General features: G+C 36.6%; 1 protein-coding gene across 6 annotated transcripts in view; it reads right to left on the minus strand.

Moving 5' to 3' along the window:
- IDE (insulin degrading enzyme) overlaps nt 1-23302 on the minus strand; it is a 416199-nt gene that overhangs the window by 19978 nt on the left and 372919 nt on the right. For all 6 annotated transcript variants that reach the window (XM_069099238.1, XM_069099239.1, XM_069099236.1 and 3 more), the window contains 8 exons: nt 22572-22674; nt 19247-19369; nt 16376-16458; nt 11533-11677; nt 8234-8344; nt 7797-7917; nt 5051-5142; nt 2733-2844 (listed from right to left, as the gene is read on the minus strand). In XM_069099238.1, coding sequence (XP_068955339.1) covers nt 2733-2844; nt 5051-5142; nt 7797-7917; nt 8234-8344; nt 11533-11677; nt 16376-16458; nt 19247-19369; nt 22572-22674 — 890 coding nt within the window. The remainder of the gene's footprint in view (nt 1-2732; nt 2845-5050; nt 5143-7796; nt 7918-8233; nt 8345-11532; nt 11678-16375; nt 16459-19246; nt 19370-22571; nt 22675-23302) is intronic.

Here is a 23302-nt window from a genome sequence, read left to right on the forward strand (position 1 = left end):
ACAGACCCAAGTTTCCTAGCTCGAGCAGAATTCTCTTTTCATTATATGATAGTGCCTCATTTCTTTTTTTTTTTAGTTGAGGCTATTCAATTTGCTGAACTTTTTTTCAATATCAGCCTATAATTATAAAGTGCCAAACTGGTATGTGAAATCAATTAATTTATCTAAAATAGAGGAGAAATGGGGAAAACTCAGTAAAGGTACATTTACCTTTTGAGTATTTGGCAGCAAGGTGGTGCAGTGGGCAGAGCACTAGACATGGGGTCAGGAAGATCTAAGTTCAAATCTCACCTCTGACACATATGGCTGTGTGACCAATGGAGCATGTTACTTAATGGCTGTCTCAGTTTCCTCATCTGTAAAATGGTAGCAATAACAGCACCTACTGGGACAACTAGGTGGCACAGTAAATAGAGCACTAGCCTTGGAGACACAAGGACCTGAGTTCAAATCCGGCCTCAGACACTTAACAGCTATGTGACCTTGGGCAAGTCACTTAACCTTCCAACTGCCCTACCTTCACCCCTCCAAAAAGACCAAAAAAAAAAAGAGAGAGAAAGAAAAAAACAGCACCTACCTCCCAAGGTTGTTGTGACAATCAAATGAGATAATATTGTTAAAGTGCATTTCAAAACTTAAAGTAATCAACAGTTTCTAAATCATGTATGTATTTGTCATCTCCCCTGTAGGGACTGTTTCCGTCATTTTATCTGTATCTACAGCTCCCAGTTAATAGTAGACTCTAAATTAATACTTGCTGATTGACTGACCAGGATTTCAATAAACCACATGTCCCCATAAAAATGAACAAAAAATTACTTAAGGCAATAGATAAAGGCTAGCTATTATTATTTTACTCACAAAACATTAATATTCAGGAAAAGTTCACACACAGTCTCACAAAGAAATATATGTGTGCTCCTTTTTAATACTGCATTCTGCAAACTGAAAAGCTGTATATAAATGTGAGCTATTATGGTTATAGGAGAATTTCAGCAGAAAAAACATTAAGAGGCTCTTCTGATTCAGGAAACTATTCTTAAATGGCAAAACTTAAAGACTAAAGTACACTAAGGCATCTCTCCCAGCTCTAACACTATAATCCTATATACTTGATTAATGCCTAAATAATTCTAGGAAGGAAGGTACACAAATTTGTTCGGGTCATTAATGGGCTCTTTATTGCAATACTTTCTAAGTTACTTTAGAACTGCAATGGTTTGTTTGGATACATGGTGACAATCAAAGCTTGAGCTCCAATTGCAATAAGGGAAAAACAAATCCTAATGCACAGGGCTCCTCCTTATTCTTCCTTTCCGAAGGCTCATTTTTTACACAAAAAGCTTCTAACTTGATTGGGGCCATTTTTATGTTTACATTTTTCAAGTCTCACATGATATATTCAAAAGTCTAACTCATTTCCATATATTTGTCTCTCTGATCAAAGCAGAAGATTTATCAGACAAAAGTTATCTTGGGAACAGAAGGATAAAGAGAAGCACAAAGAATTGATCACTTAGATGTTCTTCCCTCGTTGGGAACATGAACAGGAATTCAATCTTTGGCCAAGATATGTGAAGGAATGAAACATCTATGTGTGAAAGGAACTTCCACAAATCCAAAAGTTTCTCTAAAATGCTTTCATTTATAGAATGAGACATTTTTAGAGAGGAAAAAGACTTCAGAAATCATCTAGACCAGTCCCTCATTTCAACAGTGAGGGAATGTACGGTCCAAAGATTTAAAATTACCTGTTCACAGTCACACAGCTAGTATCTGAGCTGGGGCTCAAATCTTGACCCACGTTAGCTCCAAGTCCACAGCTGTCTACCACACCATACCATTTATCATAATGGCAAGAAAAGATCTAAAGGATTTTACTGTATAAGCAAACCAGCAACAATAGTTAAACTAACCGGTGATAGATATCAAACCCAACAAATTTCTGGAATCAGTTATTCATTAAAATAAGTAAATACCTAACGGATTGATTTTTAGAGGAAACAATTCTATAGCTATACAGACATTTCTCAAACTTTCAAACCTAAATGAATGCTTTTTCCATGCTATTTTATGCCCTTTGAGAGTATACAAAACAACTATTCTACTGCTCTAGATTAGCTTCCATTATACCACTGTGCTAAGAAAGATACTTAATAGGTTTTCCCATCTAAACAAAGAGTTTTCACCATAAAAATGATGTGGCACAGCAAATTCCAAAATAAAAATTATTAGTATTTGCTATAGTTTAATTTCTTATACAGAGCATAAGTCAAGAGTATATATTTTATCCTTAGGTATCAACTGTTTGTGTTAGAACTTGTTCTGCTAGAGACTCTTTTGAGCAACTCATTTTTATACACACAGTTTCAATATCTATAAATAAATGTCATTACATGCTTCACTGGTTTTTAATTCTATCCCCCGACTCTTCTTCCCTCAAGTCATAATCTACTCCCTTCTGAATCTCTCTGTAATGACATCTCCAGATAAAAACAGAGTTCTACCTGTCTTTATTTCCTCCCTTTGGAAACATTTGTCCATACTGGAGTGCTATACTCTTGAGCCAACATGAATACAAAATTCATTCAATTAAGAAAATATTTATTAAGAACCCAACATGTGCAAATACTTCACATCTAAATTAATAGAAGGAACTTCTACCATCAATATTCACAAAAAAAAATCATGCAAATGTAAATTATTTCTGCCTTTATAAAATCAATACCTACTATCAGGGAGTTGAACTTCTCTGTATCGTACAAGCTGACTTGGAAGGAGAGGTTTAGTATGAGCATGTTCAATAAGCGTGTCTTCAACCATTTGCATAACTCCTAGAGCAGCCTAAAGGGAAAGATATACATTATTATATTTTGCACAAAGGATATGTCTTTGAAAAAGTAATCATAGTCGATCTGTGCATACTTCTCCCAGGGCAACCCATCCAAAGAAAAATATGCTAATTTTCATAACTGAAACATTCATAAAAACGTATTTCTGTTCCTAGCTAAATGCATTTTTATTCAAATTAACTATCCAAAAATTAAATTCATCAATATAATAAAGTTCCAGTTGAGGCATGTGTCATTAAAAACCAACACTTTGCTGCTCCCCCTAACTTGTACCTGTAAGGAGAGGGGGAAAGCCAGGTCTAATAATCACTGGAGAAAGAAAGATTCCATAGTGGGGAGGGTCAGGACAGTTGGATACATAAATGAATAGGCCCTAAATCATCCACAAATCACTGGAAACTAAGGTGACTCTTTCTTCTTGGCAGTAAAGTGTTGGATGACAGGTGAGTAATATTGAATAAGCTGTCATATGTGGTCATTTGTAACATTTTATTTTGCTTAACTGTCCTTATGAGGTAGGATTCGGTCAGAGGTATTTTAAAACAAACAACATATCACCAATAAAACATTCTAAATAAACAATGAAAATAAAACATTTCTTTTCTCTGTACTTATTTAAGCCATGTCAGATTGCCCCAGAATTCATTCATTACTCTGATGGGTTGCTATGGTATCTGGTAATCAGAGATGCTCCGTAAGAGGGAAGTATACAGTTGGGAAAGGAGAATCAGAGCAGAAACCATAACAGAAAGGAGAAAGGATGATCAGAAGATTTAGTGGGGAAGAGGAGAGTGTATCATTGCTGAAAGTGACAGCTATGACAGCTGGAAGACAGCAAACAAAACAATACCTTACATACACATAACAGGTGATCAATAAATATTTTAATTAATCAATGATGAAGATAAAAATAGAGATGTTTTAATGCTATTTTAGAACAGATGACACTTTCAACTTAAATCTCAGTGGAAAAAAAACAGCTCAATCTAACTTTTAAAGATGAAACCAGTGAGAACAGTAGATGAAAACGGCAATATGTAGTAAGGGAGTTTGGAAACCAGCAAAAACTGAATCTACTTATCTAGGATGTTAAACAGTTGTTTGACTCTCTAGCAACCCCAAGTTAAATTGAAATCAGGAGACCTTAATTCAAAGACTGACACTGACAATAACTGCATAACTGGGGGCAAATCTCTTAACCTCTCTGAGCCTCAGTTTCTTCATCTGTAAAATGATTATACCGTGTTTCCCTGATAATAAGACCTATCCCGAAAATAAGCCCTCCCCTTACTGTGTAAGATTCCTCTAAAATAAGCCCTCCCCCGAAAATAAGCCCTATTGAGATTGCTACTGTAGTGAAGGTGATCCCCTGCGCTACACGCTACATTACGGTACCCTCTGTATGCACCGTCCCCCCCGGGTGAAACGCACGTCGCGCTCCGAGGTGCATCCAATCAGAGCTGCAGCAGTGAGCACGTCATCCTGTTCTTCCCCAGTGATTTACTTATTGAATAAAGGTACATTTTTTTGTTCACATTTACCTGTTTATTAAAATTGCTGTCAATGTTCATTAAAATAAGCCCTCCCCTGAAAATAAGCCCTCTGGTGTTTTTCTGTCCAAAAAATTAATAAGACAGTGTCTTATTATCGGGGAAACACGGTAGTAATATCTGTGATACCTACATTTCAAAGGTGTGGTGAGCATCAGATTGGAGAAGCATGAAAAATGCTTTACAAACCATAGAGTGTTATACAAATACCAGCTATTGTTATTATTATTATCAGTGAACTTCAGCTCTGGAGGAGGAGGAAACACCAAAGTGACTGAACAGATTATGGAGAAGTAACCCTCTGGTTGTAGGCAGGGGGGCAAGTTGGTTTATCAAGCTAGACAAGTAGCAAGACTTTAGTCTCAGCGGTAAGTCTTTTATGTTAAAAATATCCTGGCAGTGAAGGAAATGGCATCTTGATTAAGCCCAGTCCTTTGACTAACTCTACAAAGTAGATTAAGGTCAGCAGAACAGCCTGAACAGACTGTAAATCACAGAATTCTGTTCCTGGAAGGCACCTCATATGCCATTCATTCAAACCCAAAGTTGAAAATGAGTCTGCATAAACCCTCAATATACTTTTAAATAAGTATGAGTACTGCACAAACAACTATGGAAACCTATAGACATAATAAAAATGCCACAAACCTGTTTTGCTATATTTCCATGAAGAAGGGCTTCAATATGTAACCGTGACAAGAGTTGAGGTATAAAGGCCTTAAGGCGAGGGAGAGTAACATCTGTAATGTTAAGATACCATTAATTCAATAACATGAAGTTAAATATTAAAATATACAAAAGCCAAAAATAATTTGAGGAAACATACCTATCCACCTTTGAATTTACCACCATTTAAATGAAGTCAATCTTCCCTCCCCACTGTAATCCAAACTCTACTAAAAACAATTTCTAGAAGCATGGTGGTAGTGAAGGGGAGAAATAGATGTGAAGTTAATAATGAAGGTAAACTTTCCACTAAATGGAATAAAATGAAATCTTCCATGATAGAGTGGGTGGAAGGAGGTCAATCTTGACTTTGAAGGAGTTACAGTCTATACAGAACTAAACAAAATCCCCAGGCCAATAAGAATTTTTTGTGGCTGATCTGGTACATGCTATCTGGTGCAAGCCATGAAATTTCAAGTAGAGATGAGCGCTTGGGACAGAAGAACCATATAACTCTCGGTCTCAAGCAAACTAGACAATCGACTATAATCTGAACACACCCCAGGGCTTCCCTTCCCTAAGCCTTTACTCACAATGATCCTACATGTCTTTAATGCCCTCCCCCCTTTTTAAACCTGCTAAACATCTACTCAGTCATTAAAATACATTGCAAATACTAACCTACCCACACCATTCCCCAATAAAGCCTTTTCCACTCTTGCCAAGATGGTAACAACCTTTAAACTGGAGGTCTTTGCACATAATTTTGATGCCTCTCTCCTATCTTAGTCACGTATTATTCCACACAGACTGCAGACTCTAAGAAAGTAGGAGCTATGGTAGATTCTTCTTAAAGTGCATCTAGTACAATGCTCTGTTCACCATAAGTAAAATGCTGCTCTAAATGAATGTTGCTTTAATTAAATAAACAGAATCATTTAGTGGGAAAGGGGGAAAGCTTTAAATGATTAAAATACAAAATCCATCTCCACAAAAATAGATTTTTGGATGGAATTTTTTCATGCCTATTATAGTAGCTATTTTATATAAGCATGCTTTACTTAAAAAACTCACTTGTCATCTGACCCAAGGCTTTAATTACTTAAAAAATGACTTTAGTTTCCTATCATGTTGAACACCTATTCATTCACCTGACAAAATAATTAAAATCACTCAGATGGTGTTGGAAGATAAAATATTAGCTAATAAACTAGATAACAAATGTGTGCTTTATAAATCTTATGTAAGTAAAAATACATTAACTATCCAGACTGAAGAGTTTCCTATTCTTTTAAATGGTTTTCACAATTTTTGCATAAATGCAAAGGTTTCATGTAATTTATAGTTACAACAATTTTAAATATTTAGTTTCTTGAATTTGTTACTAAAGAAATAATTTTCATATCAAACCATAAACCACCTCCTATAATAAATGTGTATAGGGAGCTTTTGTTCTTAAAAAATTTTAAAATTCAAAGATATTTCCTTTCCTTTTAAAACTGTCATTTTAATTGTTCTGAGAATGTTGGGGAAAAATAAACTACTGATGTAATACTGCTAAGAAGAGACTGAAACAGTTAAAAAAAAACAAGCCCAGAAAAGAAAAAAATTGAAGTCAAAACACACGAAAGAAATGCTCTATCTTCTTTTTAGTGAAAATGGTTCAAAAAGTATTTTAATGTTATTTAAGAGGTATTTGTTGTGCACCTACACTAAAGCACAGGAGAGGTGATGAGGAGAAGAGGAATGCCTGGTCACTGCCTCAAGAAGTCTGGAAGTGTTTAAAAACTAAAAAAGCCAGGTCTGAACCAAATGATTCAAGATAACCTAAAGATAAATAAGAGTTACCCAGCATAAGTTCTTTAAGCTGACTCTAATAGCTCTGAAGACTCTAGAACAGGCAGGACAAGATGGCAGTAAGCCCATACAATAGGACACATACTTTCAAGTTCTGCCCGTGTTTTCTAATATCCTTGAATTTAATTACATAACTGATTAAGCTCAAAAGAGCAGCAATAAAGCCAGAATGCTGAATAGCAGCAAACCCTAATTCTCTAGTTCTTGTGAACTGTGACTCTATTTTGTATCTAGGTCATTAAACCTCAACTGTCTAAGCGGCTGACTTTAGTGATGGTGTAAAATCTCTAAATGCTTTAAAAGCCACTGTGACAAACCCAAATAATAATAGGCAATCTCCACTCATGTCCTACTCCTATACCTCATTTTCATCTGGTTTTCTAGGAAGCTAAACACAGTATAACCTCTGGCAAATCTGACCAAGTTGGAAAAGGCTTTAAATATGGGCCTAGTGACAGACAAAACTAAGGACCAACTCAGCTAAATTCAAAAACACATTATCAACTGTCAGGAAGGGGATAATGAATGTTTTTGGCTACAGCAAGTCACAAGACCTTCTGCTGATTCACTGGGGGACTATGTTCCACACTGGTGGTCTACACCAATGAAATCACAGGTCACTGATGTATAGCTGAGGTAACACTAGACAAAATCCCCAAAATGTTAAGACTAAGGTGGGTAGGGGAGGCTAGGTGGCGCAGCGAGTAAAGCACCGGCCCCGGAGTCAGGAGGACCAGAGTTTGGTTCCGGCCTCAGACACTTAACACCCACACACACAAAAAAACTAGCTGTGTAACCTTGAGCAAGTTACTTAACCCCAACTGCCCTCCAAAAAAAAAAAAAAAGACTAAGGTGGGTAAAGGAATCTCACCATCTAGTGCTTCCTTTAGTTCATCTTTGGTCCAGGCCACTTCAGTCATCAATAGTCGGAGATAATACATAGCATGCTGGTGAGGTTGTTCTGCTCGAAAGTTGTTAAGAGATCGCATATACTGTGTGAAGGATAAAGCATGTACCAAACCAATTAGTCATAAAAATATTTTTGTAACTGTAAAAGTTATCTTTCCACAATGTATCTTATCATGGCTCAAGGTTATCTGCTTGTGCCCCTTTCTTTCCAAGGTTTAAGTGATGCTCTATCCAATTGTGTATAAGTAAAGATTTCTCATTTAAGTAGTACCAAGAGTGACCTTACATCCTCCAGACCACCACTTTTTTGGATCAATCAGATAACACTGCAGTTACTCCTTTCAAATGCCCATGATTCAATCACCTCTGACTTAAGAATGGGAAACACAGAGAACTTACCGCTTCCTTGATAATTTCGAATCTTTTTTCATCAATCTCAAAGGTGGCCATTTTCTCAATAATCTTCTTCAGCAAAATAGGTTGCTTGTCATTGTATCCTTTTACAGAGAGCTACAGAAAGAGTTCAGGTTATTATAAACTCGTAAGTATTCAGGAAGGATTTCTAGGTAGACAAAGTTCAGCCTTTAACATTCAGAGAATTCTAAAATGTTATATGCATAAAAAATAAATGCAGAGCAAAACAGATTTGTTTTACTCATTATAACAATAACAACTAATATCTTTATCTATCACGATAGTTCCAACAAATGTTTCCCAAGCACATTAATGCAATGTGGGCATATTTACATGAAACCATCAGAAATGATGGTGGCAGGCATTACACTATTTTATTATTTAAATTCTTTACTGAAGCTAAGACCATTTTTAGGTTTAACTTTACACTTTTTGAAGAAGAGAAGGTTTTGGCATTTTACTGAGAGACTTATAAGGCGTTATACAGTATAGTGAGCATTTGCCCTGCTTTATCATATTGTTCCACTTTGTCACATAATAAACAAAACAAATAAGATTCCTAAAAAAAAACACAGGCTTTGCTGCTCTGCTACTGTATCGTAACCTCCCTCTCATTTAGTGGTTGGAACCAGTTTCCAAACATGAAAAGACAATGGCACAAGCACAGACACAGGCTCATAGGATTCAGGCCTGGAAGGGACCTGGATAGGATAGAGATCATTTAGTTCAACCACAGAATTTAATAGATGCAAAAACTAAGGACCAAGGAAACAAAGAGAATTGTCCAACGTTCCATACATAGCAAAAGTAGTAGGGTTGAGTTTCCATCAGAGATCTCAGGATTCCAAATCCAGTGATCTTTCCATTAAACCATCCTGCATTCCTAAACCTGAATCACTTTAATCAACTGATTGCCTTTCTACTTTCAATAGTGCTGATTTCCCAGATGGGACAGGCAGCAGAAGTACTCTAATCTCTCCCCTTTCAAAGTTGAAGAAGCTGGGGCAAAGAGAGGTGGGGTCACCTGGCCAGGGTCACATGTACCAGAGTCAGCAGTAGAACCCATAACTTTGGGCTCCCGTCAGAGCTGGATCCCTGGCATTTCCCTCAGAGGCACACGTCTCCAGGGGCACATTTCATCCATAAGTCGGGGTGGGTTTGCACCCAAGTTTACACTGGGCTTCAGATATCCAAGCAACAGGGCAGAGTGGAGGGGCTGGGGGTCAGGACACCTCAGTCCAATGCTAATTCTGCCACTGCCTATTTGGGTAACTACAGGCAAGACACATTACATTATCTCAATCAGCTTGTTTTCTCACAGAATGTTTCTGAGAAAAAGATCAGATAAACTGGCTTCATCTTTAAGATTATCAAATAGGAGCAAAACTATTTCTTTCCAAATAGAAAAGGAAGCATTGATATTAAAATCCTTTTATTATTAGAACTTGAGAAGAATAAGTAAATAGGTTGTTAATATTCCACCCAAAATTAAAATTTTTGCTTTAAACACTAGAGCTAGAAAAAATTACCTAGTCCACCCCCTTTATTTTTACCACTGAGGATCCTGAGACCTGGCAACCTTAGGGACCTCTCTAGGCCTCAGTTTTCTCATCTATAAAATCAGGAGATTAGACTAGATGGCCTCTGAGATCCCTGCCAGCTGTAAATCCACGATCCAACAAGAGACACAGCATCTTGACCAAGATCTCATAATTCCTAAGTGGCAGAGCCAGACAACGACCCAAACCTCTTGATTCCTGGGTTGGATAAGGTTGGAATGTGCTGGACCAGGGGTTGGGGGAGCACTGTGTTAGGTAGAGGAGAGGAAACGGAAGGAAAAGTAGATTTCTTTCCATTATACCTGTTGTCTATGAATTTTAAAATATGAACAATTTTTAAAAAAAGGTCTGTTTATCACATAAAAATGTACAACCAAACCAGCTGGTGACAGAATTTGATAATGGCATAGAAAGTTAATGCAATAAAGGAAAATTTTAACTGAGAAAAGGCTATATGTAGCAGATTATTTATATCAGACTACTCATGGATTATAGAGTATATTCTATAGAAGATGAATGTATGCTACAAAAGGAATGTTAATTTAGAACTGAATTGCATGCCAAGCTGAATAACATCTAAAATTGCTTTAGGGTTAATGAATTTAAAAAGCAGAGCTCCAAATCTTTCTAGGAACACTCTAATAATGCTGATATTGCTTTTCAAGTCAATAGCACATATATTTTCAAGGAAACCAAGGGCTAATATACATCCATGCATACAGACTTTCTATGAACCAACATAATTATAAGAACTCTGAATCTTAAAAAAACTTTTTTTAATGTTTTTCTTTATAGATGCTGTTTCCATAGGGATGGGAAAAGTAACATGCTTTTAGTATGAATCAATACGCCAAACATCTAGAACAGGTGAAGAATGCAAGTAAAGATAGCTCACACACGTTTACAGACACACTGAGCTTGACTGGATTGATCATTAATGCTTTAAATGTAATTGCATTTCTCATCCATGAAAATAGATGCAAGGAGTAGGACATCAACCATGTCACTTAGAAATGCAGACGTTAACATTTTCTCAAGCTCAACATAAGGCTTTTACGCTAGTTTTGTGTCTCTGCTCTTCCATTTCTTACTTACAAGTATTGCATTCATTCCTGATGCAATGCCATAGTTCAAACCTGAGAGGCGAGCTGCATATGTATACTCTTTTAAATCATCCTTCAGTAACCTGATAAACAGGTATGTCATGTTGCAATGCAGAGGATCAGCATATAGGTAGCGACTAACAAAAGAAAAACAGAAGAAATGCTTTGATACCTCGAGCAGTGACATGATAATGAAGAAATATGACCGAAGGGTATGGATATGCAGCCTCACAGTCAGGATCTCAAGGAAGAAGACGTAAGAGAACGTTTTGTTTCAAGCCGATAGTAGGAAGATTTCATTCCCTTCTGTTGGAAACTTCAACTTCTGATACCAAATGGGACAAAGCTAATCACAGATTAGGGTCTAAAACTGCATTTGAGGAGAAAAAGCTTATGATCTGATTAAAGGTGTGGGAAAAAAAAGAACAAACTGCTTTATAGGAATAGAAATATCACCAAAGACCTAAAAAAGAGAGTAAACTTAAAAATTTAAGAGATAAGAAAATATAATTAGTCAAAGATGAAAAAAAGAAACTAAACTCATATCCTCCATTAAAAATGCTTCCATCAAATCAATAGAAAACTATTGATGAGTGGAAGGCTTTAGAATCCAGGTACTTACATACATCCCATAGATGGTGTTTTGGAGGTCATAGCTCAAGCCAGCGAGCTCTGCGGCATACGCATACTCGTTGAGGGAGTCTTTGAGTAGTTCAAGGTACAAATAGGCCATGTTACAGTGCAAAGGATCCACATAAGCAAATGGGCTGGAAGAAAATGCGCAAAGTAAGACTGGTTTATTATTTCATGGTTTGGTTTGGCCTTTTCAAATGGACCTCAAGACACCCAGCGGGGGCCATCTACTTTCTGGAGGATCTCTCTCTCTCTCTCTCTCAAACTGAGTTTTGATAGTCCTTTTGTGCAGGGACAGCACAGAACACATACTGAACTGCTCAGCTTGTGCTTAATAGGATGAAGACAAATGGATCACTCAGAACCAGAGTCTTGAATCTGGACAGATCCACAGGAATCAGTCAGCCCTTGACTGAGGCACAGACAGAGTCACTCCACAATATCCCTGGCCTTGGCTTAAAGATGCTTAGCGCTGGAGAGCTCATTATCTCCTCTGGCAGCCCCTTCTATTGTTGGGCAGCACTGGTGGTGAGCAAGCTCTACTGAACTGAAAACAGCCTCGTTATCACTTCTACCAGGGGTCTCATTTTTGCTCTCTGGAGCCAAGTAGAATATGGTAATATTTCTATTCCATATGACAATTCTTCAAATGCCTGAAAACATTAACCACATTTTCCCACTACATCTCCTCTTTAAACTGCATCATATTTGAACCTCCACACTATCCTAACTTAGTCTCCTCCTCTAGATGTCTTAACAGTTTGTCCTAAAATGTGCCACCCAGACATGAACCCAATACCACAGCTGTGATTTGATCAGCTTAAACTCCATTGTTGTAGACACTTCATTTCTATTACTACAACCTAAGATTTCTTTAGCTTTGTTAGCTGCCACACCATACTAGGACTACTCATGAGATGTAGTTCAGCATCCCCATTTCATACCTTTACAATTGATTTGGTAGCTTAATATTTTTCCTCAAAATTAGTCTCTAACTTAAATTATTCATTTAGATCTTTCTGGATTTCAACTACGATTGAATTTATTAGATAACAATTCCAGCACTGTGTTGTACAAAACTGTGATAAACATATTAACCAAGCCCTCACCCAAATCACTGATAAAAATGTTAAATTGAATTATCCCCTCTAAATGCCATGGAGTAGAAATACACTTATAGGTTCTATGGATGGTAACAGAGCAAATGGGCAGTGGGACTGAACACAAAAAAAGACATTTACTGTAGGACTCTGTTTTTCCTATGCTCCTCCCTCTGAGAAGAATCATGTAGTTGGAAATCATGTGGCTGGGGTAAGAAACTGATTCCTACTAAGACAAACTTCAATGGAGAGAAAGGAATCTTCTACTTTTCTAAGTCCAGGAGGAAATGAGCTTGAATGAAAGAGCTGAGAATTGATGAGTAAATAAAACAATACATGAGCAGGAGAATATTTAAAGAGATTATCAACATGTAAAAGCAGAATCGCCCAAGCCCTTAAAATATGATTACAGAACCATACACATATCAAAGTTAGAAGGACCATCTAATGCAACTTCCTACTGTAATAAAGATGGAAATGAAACCCAAAAAGATAAAGTGACTTTTCCAAGGTCATATAGATGGTAGAACTTAAGCTAAACCTAGGCCTTCTGAGCCCTACCCCATCATGCCATAAATTGCACCATGCTGTGAAATATTACCCATAATGCAGAAGGAGAAAATAGTGGACACGATCTAGCAGTTTCACTGTATATAAACAGATTATCTCTAATTCAATCAGCTGTTGCTATCGAAGCCAATGAATTTATATCTGTGCTAATGTCAAAGTTAAAATAAGTATTTAAATAGTGAAAAGGGAAAAAACCCCTCCACACAGTGAATTTGTCATCTTCCAAATTTAAGTGAATGCTTTGTCAATTTTTTTTCTAAAACTTCACATGAAAACCGGTTTCATTCCTCAAAACAGGCCAATGTTCAAATTCTGATAGTACCTCTCTCACTTTGTGTGCACACATACACATACCCCTACACACACACACTTTTGGGGGGAGGAGAGAGAAAACCCAAACTACTTTTTAAAGGACATTTGCTAGCCAAGTCAAGCAACCATTTAATGATGGTATAAATATTGTATGCAACTGCAAGTTTGGAGTTTCCCCTCCTTACTCTTCCTTCCTTCCTATAGAACACTCCTAAGAGAGGCCTTCTGAGTGAGTCTGAACTTAGCTAGGTACCATATTTCCTAATCTCACCTGCTGTGACATCTCCTCTGCTGTCATAAGCCTTCTTTAGGGGAGAGGGGGAGGAATCATTGAGAACTAAGTTGAACTCAGTTGTATAAGCAGTCCTTCTGCCACTTGTCTTAGGTGGAGATAAGAAAGAAAAATGGAAGTGCTGGGACAGAAGCTAAAGATGACTGTCACTCAGTTTCTTTTGTCATCATCATCATCAGGGATTATATATTTGGTTTATCTTCATACCTACTTTAAACAAAGCTTTATTATCAAGCCTTAGCAAGGGCATGGGGAGCCCAGGTAAGCATGTGAGCTTTTGCAGGTTCTGCCAAGGACACTAAGTATAGGCATGGTCAAAGAATGTTTGCTATTTAAGGACCAGTCTAAGTACAGAAAGGCTCATCACTGGGTAATTACATTTTTTTTGGCCATGATTAATCATCAGTGTCAATTAAGATAACATTATCTCTTAAAGCACCTTATGACCTCCAAGTGCCACAAAAATGTGAATGTCAAGTGTGAGCAAGTGTAACTTTTGTACTTAGGACTCCAGGATTTAGAGCGGAAAAGAGACGTTTATTCTAGTCCAATTCAATCATATAATAAACAAAGAAGCAGAGGCTCAGAAAGTTTAAATGATGTGCTCAAGGTCACCCCGATAATTAAGAGAGCTGGGCCTTGAACCCAGACCACCACGGCATGGACACCAAATCCTTGATGTTAACTCATTCTCACTTTAGAAAGACGTATAGTTTAGTGACCTACGTCAACAAAGCATGCAAGGCAAGAATTTTTTTAATGTAATTATATAATACTTTCATAAATCACAAGGAAAAAGTGGGAAGAGATCTCTTATCAAAAATGATTGTAAAATTAACTAGAGTAATAGAAATCTCTTTTGAGATTTGAACTTCCTAGCTTCAAAAGACATGTAAAAATGTAGACAACAAAATCACCCTTTAGAAAACAGAAGAGTCTATTCTCACTATAAAGTTTATAAATTCCCTTTATCACTCCTTCTCTTCAATGGAGATTTGCTCCTAATAAACAGTTTTTAATTAAATGTGGGTTTAGAATGATTAGGAATAGATGATGTTCTAAAACTTGGCATGTAAATTGGTTTCCACTGAGAATGCTTCTTCCAGACAGAAACATATGAATGTTTATGTAATACACTGTCATTTTCTTCTGCCTTTTCTTTGGATATCTTTGATACATTAATCATTGATTTATTCTAAAGATGATGTAGGTGTCTCCTTTGCTGAACAATTGTCAGAATACAAAAGAAACAATTTCCCAGTGGGTTTAACAGAAAAATCTAATATGCAGCTATCCAATGAAACAATAAGATTTTAATTTTGCTTTAAAATATCAATGTAATGATTAGAATAAAAATTGGCTTCATAGTAATTTTGATCATCTTCAAAATTAACATGAAAGTTAATATGTAATGCAAGAATTCAAAACTGCACAGCTCTAAATTATTTATTAATTTTGTCCTACGAAACAGTCTTTGCACTCTCATAATCATTTTTTTTGTTTTTATTTTTTTTTGCCTTTTGGAGGGCAATTGGAGTTAAGTAACTTGCCCAAGGTTACATGGCTAGTTTTTTTGTGTGAAGTGTCTGAGGCCGGAACTGAACTCAGATCCTCCCAACTCCAGGACTGGTGCTCTACTCACTGCATCACCTAGTTGCCCAAAGTTATTGACCTTTTTTTTTTTTGTACTCCCATAATCTTGATTCAACCTTTACAGAGACTTCCATTTTTTTATTTAGAGCGTCCTTTTTCTTCCCTCCTCAAAAGAGTGAGGCAAGAGTACACGTACACATGTACACACACACACACACACACACACACACACACACACACACACACACACTTCAGGTCCTTCTGCTTCAACTATGAAAAAAAAAATTTAAAAGTCACTGTATTTGAAGAGCTAATGACTAAGGTGATGGTATTTAAACCCACACTGATCACAAGAATAACTTGAAAAATTCTGTAATTCTCAAATTCAGTAATACATATTTCTTAAAAAAAAAATTACTGTAATTAAGATCTGGTGATAAAAATATCTCTCCAATTAGAACAATAATCAACTTGGATTAAATGGAAATCTAAAATGAGAAATTATTCACTTGTAAATTTTACTAATCTTTTTCCTTCTATTTATTTAAATGAGAATAAGTCAGACTGGCATCTAGAATAAGCAATTTTATAGGGAAGAATGGAATCTTAAGAAATTATTCAGTCCATCCCTGTGGCTTTAGGCAAAGTTATTTACCCATTTCTGGAAAAGTGATCTATTTTTTCTTTAATTATATAACCTTCTCCATGTTCCACAACCCTCAGGGTTATAAATCTGTCTTAAAATCTACTATATATACTTTAGTTGAAGATTCAGCTCATTATCTTTTGTTCTGTATTTATTAGAAAGGGAGACCAATCAAACAGTATCTTTGTATTATTCGAAGATCAAACAGATCCTATCAACTTGCCCTTCTCAAAACAAACTCCTTTTATATGTAGTCCTATAGCTTGAAAGAATAAAAAAATATAAAAAATAAAATTGCTGAATTTGTTGTATTACATACCTGAAAAATTCAAAGTTGAGACAAGCTTTTGGTAAGAAAAATTTGTCATCTTGTTTAAACCAGAGTTTGCTCATTGCTGTGTCCTATGACAAAGAAATAAATTGTTTTGTTAGGACAAAGATGGGCAGTTTATGTTCAAACTTTCCATTATTCTTCACCCATGGCCAGGATGACAGAAGGAACATCAGACAGACTTCCTGGAAGGCTGTTAGTTCAACCACCTAGAGCATTTACAATTTTATTATTTATTATGCAGTTGGAAGGGCAGATTGTTTATTGTTTGCCACTGAAGTAAGCAATTCCTGCCTACGCTATTTGCTAGTCCAGTGCTAGATGGGGTTCAGTCAACATGTATCTTACTCTTCCCCATCTCTTTGGGGAATGAATAACAACGACAGGAGGGGAAGAATGGAAGGTGAGAGGGGGAAAGGATGTGCACAGGACCCTCTTCCTGGTTCTGTACCTAACTCTAACAAAAGGACTACAACATCCTTAAGATTTTTGGTATGATTAATTGAATTTCTTTTGTGCACAAGAGAGCTAGAAGCTCATCTGAAATGATTCAAACACTCAAAAGAGGTATAGGTATTACAAAATTGTTTCTCTGTATTTTACACTAAAATAATATCTGATGATCAGCTTTCTTCTTAAACTAATTCCTCCTTCTGACTTCACCAGAAACACTAGCATTTGAGCAGCTCGCCCTGTTTAGAACCTGGTACTGGCCGCCATGTTTCATTAGGCACTGCTAAGTCAACCTTCCCAGTCTCTCCAGGAGCCACTCCCTCCTGTCTATTCCCACCATCACTTCCCTAATGCAAGCCCCCTCCTCAGTACCATCCTGTAATGCTGCAATCTGGTTTTCATGCTTTGAAACTAACCTATCACTGTCAGATTAATCTTCCTTCTGCATAAACTGCGTCTATTCAAAAACCTTCACCCAGCAGACCACTTCAAAACAGATTCTCTGCTGCCTACCAAGAAAGTTCTATTTACTCTGGCTGGTATTAAAAGCTATCTACAACCTGTAGCCTACCTTTCCAGCTTAATTTTATTTTATACTACTATCCTTTACATGGATCATGCTTCTCTAATCCCTCTCCCTCCTAACACATGCTGTTCTTAACTAACTTCCATAACTTTACCTTGTATTTGGGAATATCCACCATCTTCCTCACCCTCTACTGAATTTTAACACAGCCTTTATAGGTCAATTCAAATGTCACTCCTCTCATGAAGCTTTTCAATAATTCATTGCTAGAAGACATTATCTAAAAATCATTGTTAACACTTTGTCTTATACTTCATAATACATTTATTACAGCTATATAATATGATAATAGGTATCATATCTGCATATGTATCATATTCCCCTGGCAGAGGGAAGGGAGAGGGAAATCTTTATCTAAGGTCAGTAAGCTTTCTTTTTAGAAATACTTTTGATAACTATTTCAATATAATTACTTTCATTTTATGTATTTAAAGTCAATATTCTGAAGAGGTCATAAGCTTCTCCAGAGTGTCGCCAGAGGGGTACAGGACACAAAATAGCTTCGGAACATCTATTCTACATTCTAAACTCTAAAAGGGAAACCAAGTCTTCCCTAAACTTTGAATTTTCGCCAGTTCCTAACAACATACTCTGAACAAAATGTGTACTGAATTGTATTGAATTGAAGTGAAGGCTTATTTTTTAAAGTAGGGGAGTAAAAAAAAAATTTATATATATATATGTATATATAAATGTATTATATATATTGGTGCTTAATTTGTAATTTTTTTTTTAGAAAAAATGGTTGATTCACTCAAAATCTAACTGAAAGAAAAATTAAATCCATATCCTCAGATCAAATACCAATTTCTACTTTACTATGCTGATCACAATGATGGGTCATTAGATTCTGAATCTCAGGAAAGGACCTTAATGATCTAGTCTAATATCCCTTTATTTTATAGATGAGAGCCTCTATTTCCTAATTTGTAAAAAATAAGTAAATTGGAATAAAGCTGTTAAGAAGGTCAAATTTCAGATAAGGAAAAATGCAATCTCTAATTCTAAGCAATTTCAACATCATAAAAGATAGCAAGTGATAACTAAGGGGTAAAAAACCCAGAAAATGAGAGAAATTGGCATAGGACTAAAAGAATTCTGAGTCACAGAATCCCCACCCCTAATTTCATGCAGAGATTCTAACCCCGGGGTTCTTAACTTTTTCTGAGTCCCCTACCTCTTACTGTCCAGTAAAGCCAATGGATTCCTCCCTCCTCAGAACAATATCTTTAAATTAATAAAATAAAATATATGGGATTACAAATGAAAAATTAATGGGCCCAAAGTTATAAAAAAAAAAATTTAAGTCTATGGAGCCCAGGTTAAGAATTTCTGTTTCAGAAAGATGAAAATCTAGCCTACTTCAAAATATTTCAACGACAAGAAACACAATTACTGACCTTAATGAGAAATTCTAGGGTTTTATAAAATTTCCACATAATTTTTAAGATGTTAGGATAAACTCATTTTCCTTTAATTGGGTGGTTTACTGGGTGGAAAACAGAAAGCAAAGTCACTCACTTCTATACACAATTCAGGTAAAGCACTTGCTACAACCTAACCTTTTTTCTCCTTCAAAGAAAAATCATCCCAGATCTTTTCATGTCTTCATAGAACTTATTTTCCAGTCTTTTAAAAAGCTCTGTTGGCTATTCTTTCCTCTGAATTACACTTTAGTTCTCTTTACATCCTCTGGAATTACAGAGACTATGTGGGAAACAACACTGAATGTTAAGTTATCATCAAGGAAAAATTTATGTATGGTGTCCCTTCTATCAGACCCAGCAGTGAAATTATGAGACACAGATTCCAAAGATTACCTTAATAAGAACAGGGTACGATGTTGCTTCCTTTTCTAGTGGCAAGATCTCAAAATTTGTAGGAATAAATTCATTCTTCGTTGGAAGCTTAAACTTTCCATTTAAGTCAGCATTTTTCCATTTCTGGAGTGAAAATGAGAACAAATTAAATGGGCCCCAAAATTCTTTAAATCCTCTTTTGTAAAAAAAGGATTTTAAGGGCAATATTGTGCTACAGCATGAATGTGATATCTTATACACACAACAGATAAGCACTACTACTAAAGATCCTCTGGTCTTATACTGATCCACACTTACATACTTTGTCACCCCTTGAGACCAGATTCCTTCATTTGCTAAGTCCAGGGTATAATATATGGTGGTGGAAAAAAATTCAGCTCAGTACCCCATAAGAACATTACAATCATACCCACTGGGTGGCTAGGTGGCACAGTGAATACAGCACCAGCCCTGGAGTTAGGAGGACCTGAGTTCAAATTCGGCCTCAGACACTTGACACTTACTAGCTGTGTGACCTTGGGCAAGTCACTTAATCCCAACTGCCCTGCCTTCCCTACTCCAAAAAGAAAAAAAAAATCATACCCACGAGGATGGGGCCTTATTTGCAGGGTATAATAATGAATTAAACTAACTAGTCAGAGATCATTAAGGTAAAATGAAATTATTAATTAACTGTGTACACAGTTAAAACAACTGAATTACATATCTATAGGGCAGGAAGTAGTCCAAGGGCTAACCTCATCCCCCAACTCACTTATCCATATTTCTAAAATTGGTCATTTTTTTAGTTGTAGCTGTGGAAAGTTAGTTTTTTCCATAGCTTGATGGCCAGGCTAGCTAGAACTTCTCTAACCTGGCCTATATTCATGGCCAGGCCCAAACCACTACTCTCTCCCACCTCTCAAGCTTTCTACTCACAACTGAGCTTTCAGCTAAATCAGTCATTTAGAGAGAAGGTTGAGCATAAGACCGCACCCCACATCTAAGCTTATCCCAGCTAGTTTTGTTACTAGTAATAATTATGGCAATGCATTTTCCTCAAAACAACTCTATGAGAGGTATTTAAAGGATTACTACTCCAGTTCCACAGATGACAGAACTGTGTCTCAGAAAAGGTCAATGACTTTCCCATGGCTACACAACTGGTGGAGCCAGGACAAGAACTCATGTCTGACTCCCAAGTCCAGTGTCTTACTATACCATGCTCTCTCTTTCAGTAAGTAAGTGAGGAAATATTTAATCTAAAGATCATTTACTTCTCCCTCCAAGTTATAATCTTGTTTTCATCTCATTTAAATATTTAAAGAATTTCATCATTGAGAACTCCCTTCTACTCAAAGGAATAGAACAAGGACTAACTCTGACTGCATTGGCATAGACAACTTCCAGGTGAGTACGTCCTCCAGCAATGCAGGTCAGCACCTGCTCTGCAGTTTAGTACTCTTAGAGGGCTGCCTAGAATAACAAAAGTTTAAGTGACTTGTCCAAAGTCACACAGTCAGGACACATCAGAACAGCAACCTGAATGCCAGGACAGAGCACTGGGCCTAGCTTGAGTTTAAAACCTACCTCAGACACATACCAGTTGTGTGGTCCTAGACAAGTCACTTAGGAACCTCTGTCTGCCTCAGTTACCTCATTTATAAAATGAGGATAATAAAAGCACCTACTTCCCAGGGTTGGTTAATAAAAGCATCTACTTCAGGTGACTGAAGATCAACTGAGATAATATTTGTAAAGTGCTTAGCAAAGTGCCTGGAACACAAAGCTCTACATAAATGTTCACTATTATCACAACCTGGCTGCCCAGCTCTCTATCTACTACACCACATTGCCCCTCTTGCTCCCTTATCACATTTACCAAAGCAGATCACAATTGCTCTGCAACTTAGAAGACTCTCTTTGAGCTGCTGTGGCTGAAAATTCATCCCATGGTAACTTACTACCCCACACCTCCTAATGGTATTGACTCATAAGGAGGTGATAACAGCTTCAAATTCCATGAAGACCAAAAAGTGGGGATTGACTAACACTTCACAAGTAATGATAAAGTCACTGGCTGTTAAAGAGTTAGTGGGGTCTATAGAAGTCATCTAGCGCAAGCCTCTCATTTCATAAGATGAGAAAAAGGAGGCCCCCAAAAGGTTAAAAGCCCACTAAGAGCTCTCTAAGGTCCCAGCTAAAGACTGCAAGAGCGGGGCCTGGAACAGAGCTGGTGCTCTTCACACTGAGGCTCAACGTTCTTCCTACCACACCTTCCACTGCCCGCTAGTGAGTGCTAAAGGATTTGTTTGAAGAGAGTTACTATCGGTTTTATTATTGTTGTTTTTAAAGAGATTATTCCATACCCTGTGATCAACCTAAAGTCATTGCATGGAAAAATATATCCATAGGAGCTTTATATGTGATAGTGAAAAACTATATCAATGTTTCCTACAGCCTAACTGGGGAATGACTGAACAAATCTTGCATAACATAACAGAACAATACTGAGCTACAGTCATTAAGAGTGAAGAAAATAGAATCAGAATATATATACAATGCAATATATACACTAGTTATGCAAAAATAAAAAACAATAATCACAATAAAATTAGAAAAATACAATAAAGCAAGTAAGCTCAGAAAGAGAAACGGAAGTAAACACGGCATTTTTTAGTTAAAATTTATCTTTAAAAATTTTAAATAATTTAGAGCTTAGGATTTTTATGTAGAATCATATTTCATTTGCTTCTTTTTATTTTGAATGTTTACATTTGTTGGTAGCTACTATTTAGGGTTAAATTTTTATAAAAAGAAAAGTTTATTTTAAATTATTCTTAAGTCTACCTTCAGCTCACATATCACCACCAAATGGGAGGAGACAGAACCAGAACATGAGATTTCAACTTTGCCCACATCTTGGATTGATGGAGTCAACAAAATTGTTTCTGTCACATTTAAAAACTCTAGGGCTTCCATTTTAAAATGTGGAGATTGTCAAAGCCCCCTAAAGTACTGCTTATTTCAGATGGTATATGCCAAAAAGGGCAATTACATTGAGAAAACCCTAAAAATAATTTCTCTCCCTTGCTCCCTGTACTTTCCTCTTTTTCCCCTTCTCCTCCCCGCCACCTCTCCCCCCCTGCACCTGTCTATCAGGACTGGCAGAAGCCACAAGATTTTCATTCTATCCTTTAACTCCTTTTTAGTTAACAGGAGGACATGCCGACCAAAGATAAACCCAGAAATGATGGCTTTTACAAATATTTCAGATTTTGGAAGAATAAAGAACTTTTTTCTTGCTTTATTTTAAACTTTCTTCACTTATTTTTGTTAAGCTTACCTCAATGACCTCATCTGGTATAGCCTCCTGTTTGTATTGTGTTCCATACCATTCTTCTGTTTGATCTGTTTGCCCTTCAAAAGACTTGGAAACTATTGCAACCCTAAGAACAAAAATGGACAAAAAACAGTAACCTTGTAAACCAATATAGGCATGAGGAACTATTAATTGATGCAGACATCAAAAAAAATCCTACTAGGCCATAAGAAAATCCTAGTAGGACAGAGAAATGCTTTCAGACTCTACCCCAAGTTGAAGTGGCTTGCAGAGTATATGCTGTTTGTCTTTTCTTATGTGAAGTAATCATCAATTGGATGAAAAGATGAACAAACAGATAAAGAGTAACATAAACCTAAGGATTAAAGCCCCCAAAAGAACAGAAGATCATGAAAAAAAATGCAAAAAATAACAAAATGGGATTTTTAATGGGCTATATTAATAGAATGGAAGACAAGAAAAAGATGAGACACCTGCTTAGGGAAGATGCAGAAATGCTAACAAATGACAGAGAAAAGGAAAAAATATTCATGTTCTATTTTGCTTCCATCTTCTCCAGCAAGAATAGTATTCAAACAGAAAAGGGCAGAATGAAACTAGAGGAATTCCAGCCTGTGATGGGATCTCGCCCTCTCTGGCTTTTGTGCCTCCTTCTTGCTGAGGATAGAAGCCAGGTAGCCAGGTCACTGTGATAGTAATGGCAATTAAAGATTCCCCTGTATTGGCTTGGTTTT

This window comes from Petaurus breviceps, unplaced genomic scaffold (assembly GCF_028583685.1).
Source record: "Petaurus breviceps papuanus isolate PSGF00001 unplaced genomic scaffold, PetGlider_PUasm1.0 37, whole genome shotgun sequence".
Lineage (NCBI taxonomy): Eukaryota > Metazoa > Chordata > Mammalia > Diprotodontia > Petauridae > Petaurus > Petaurus breviceps.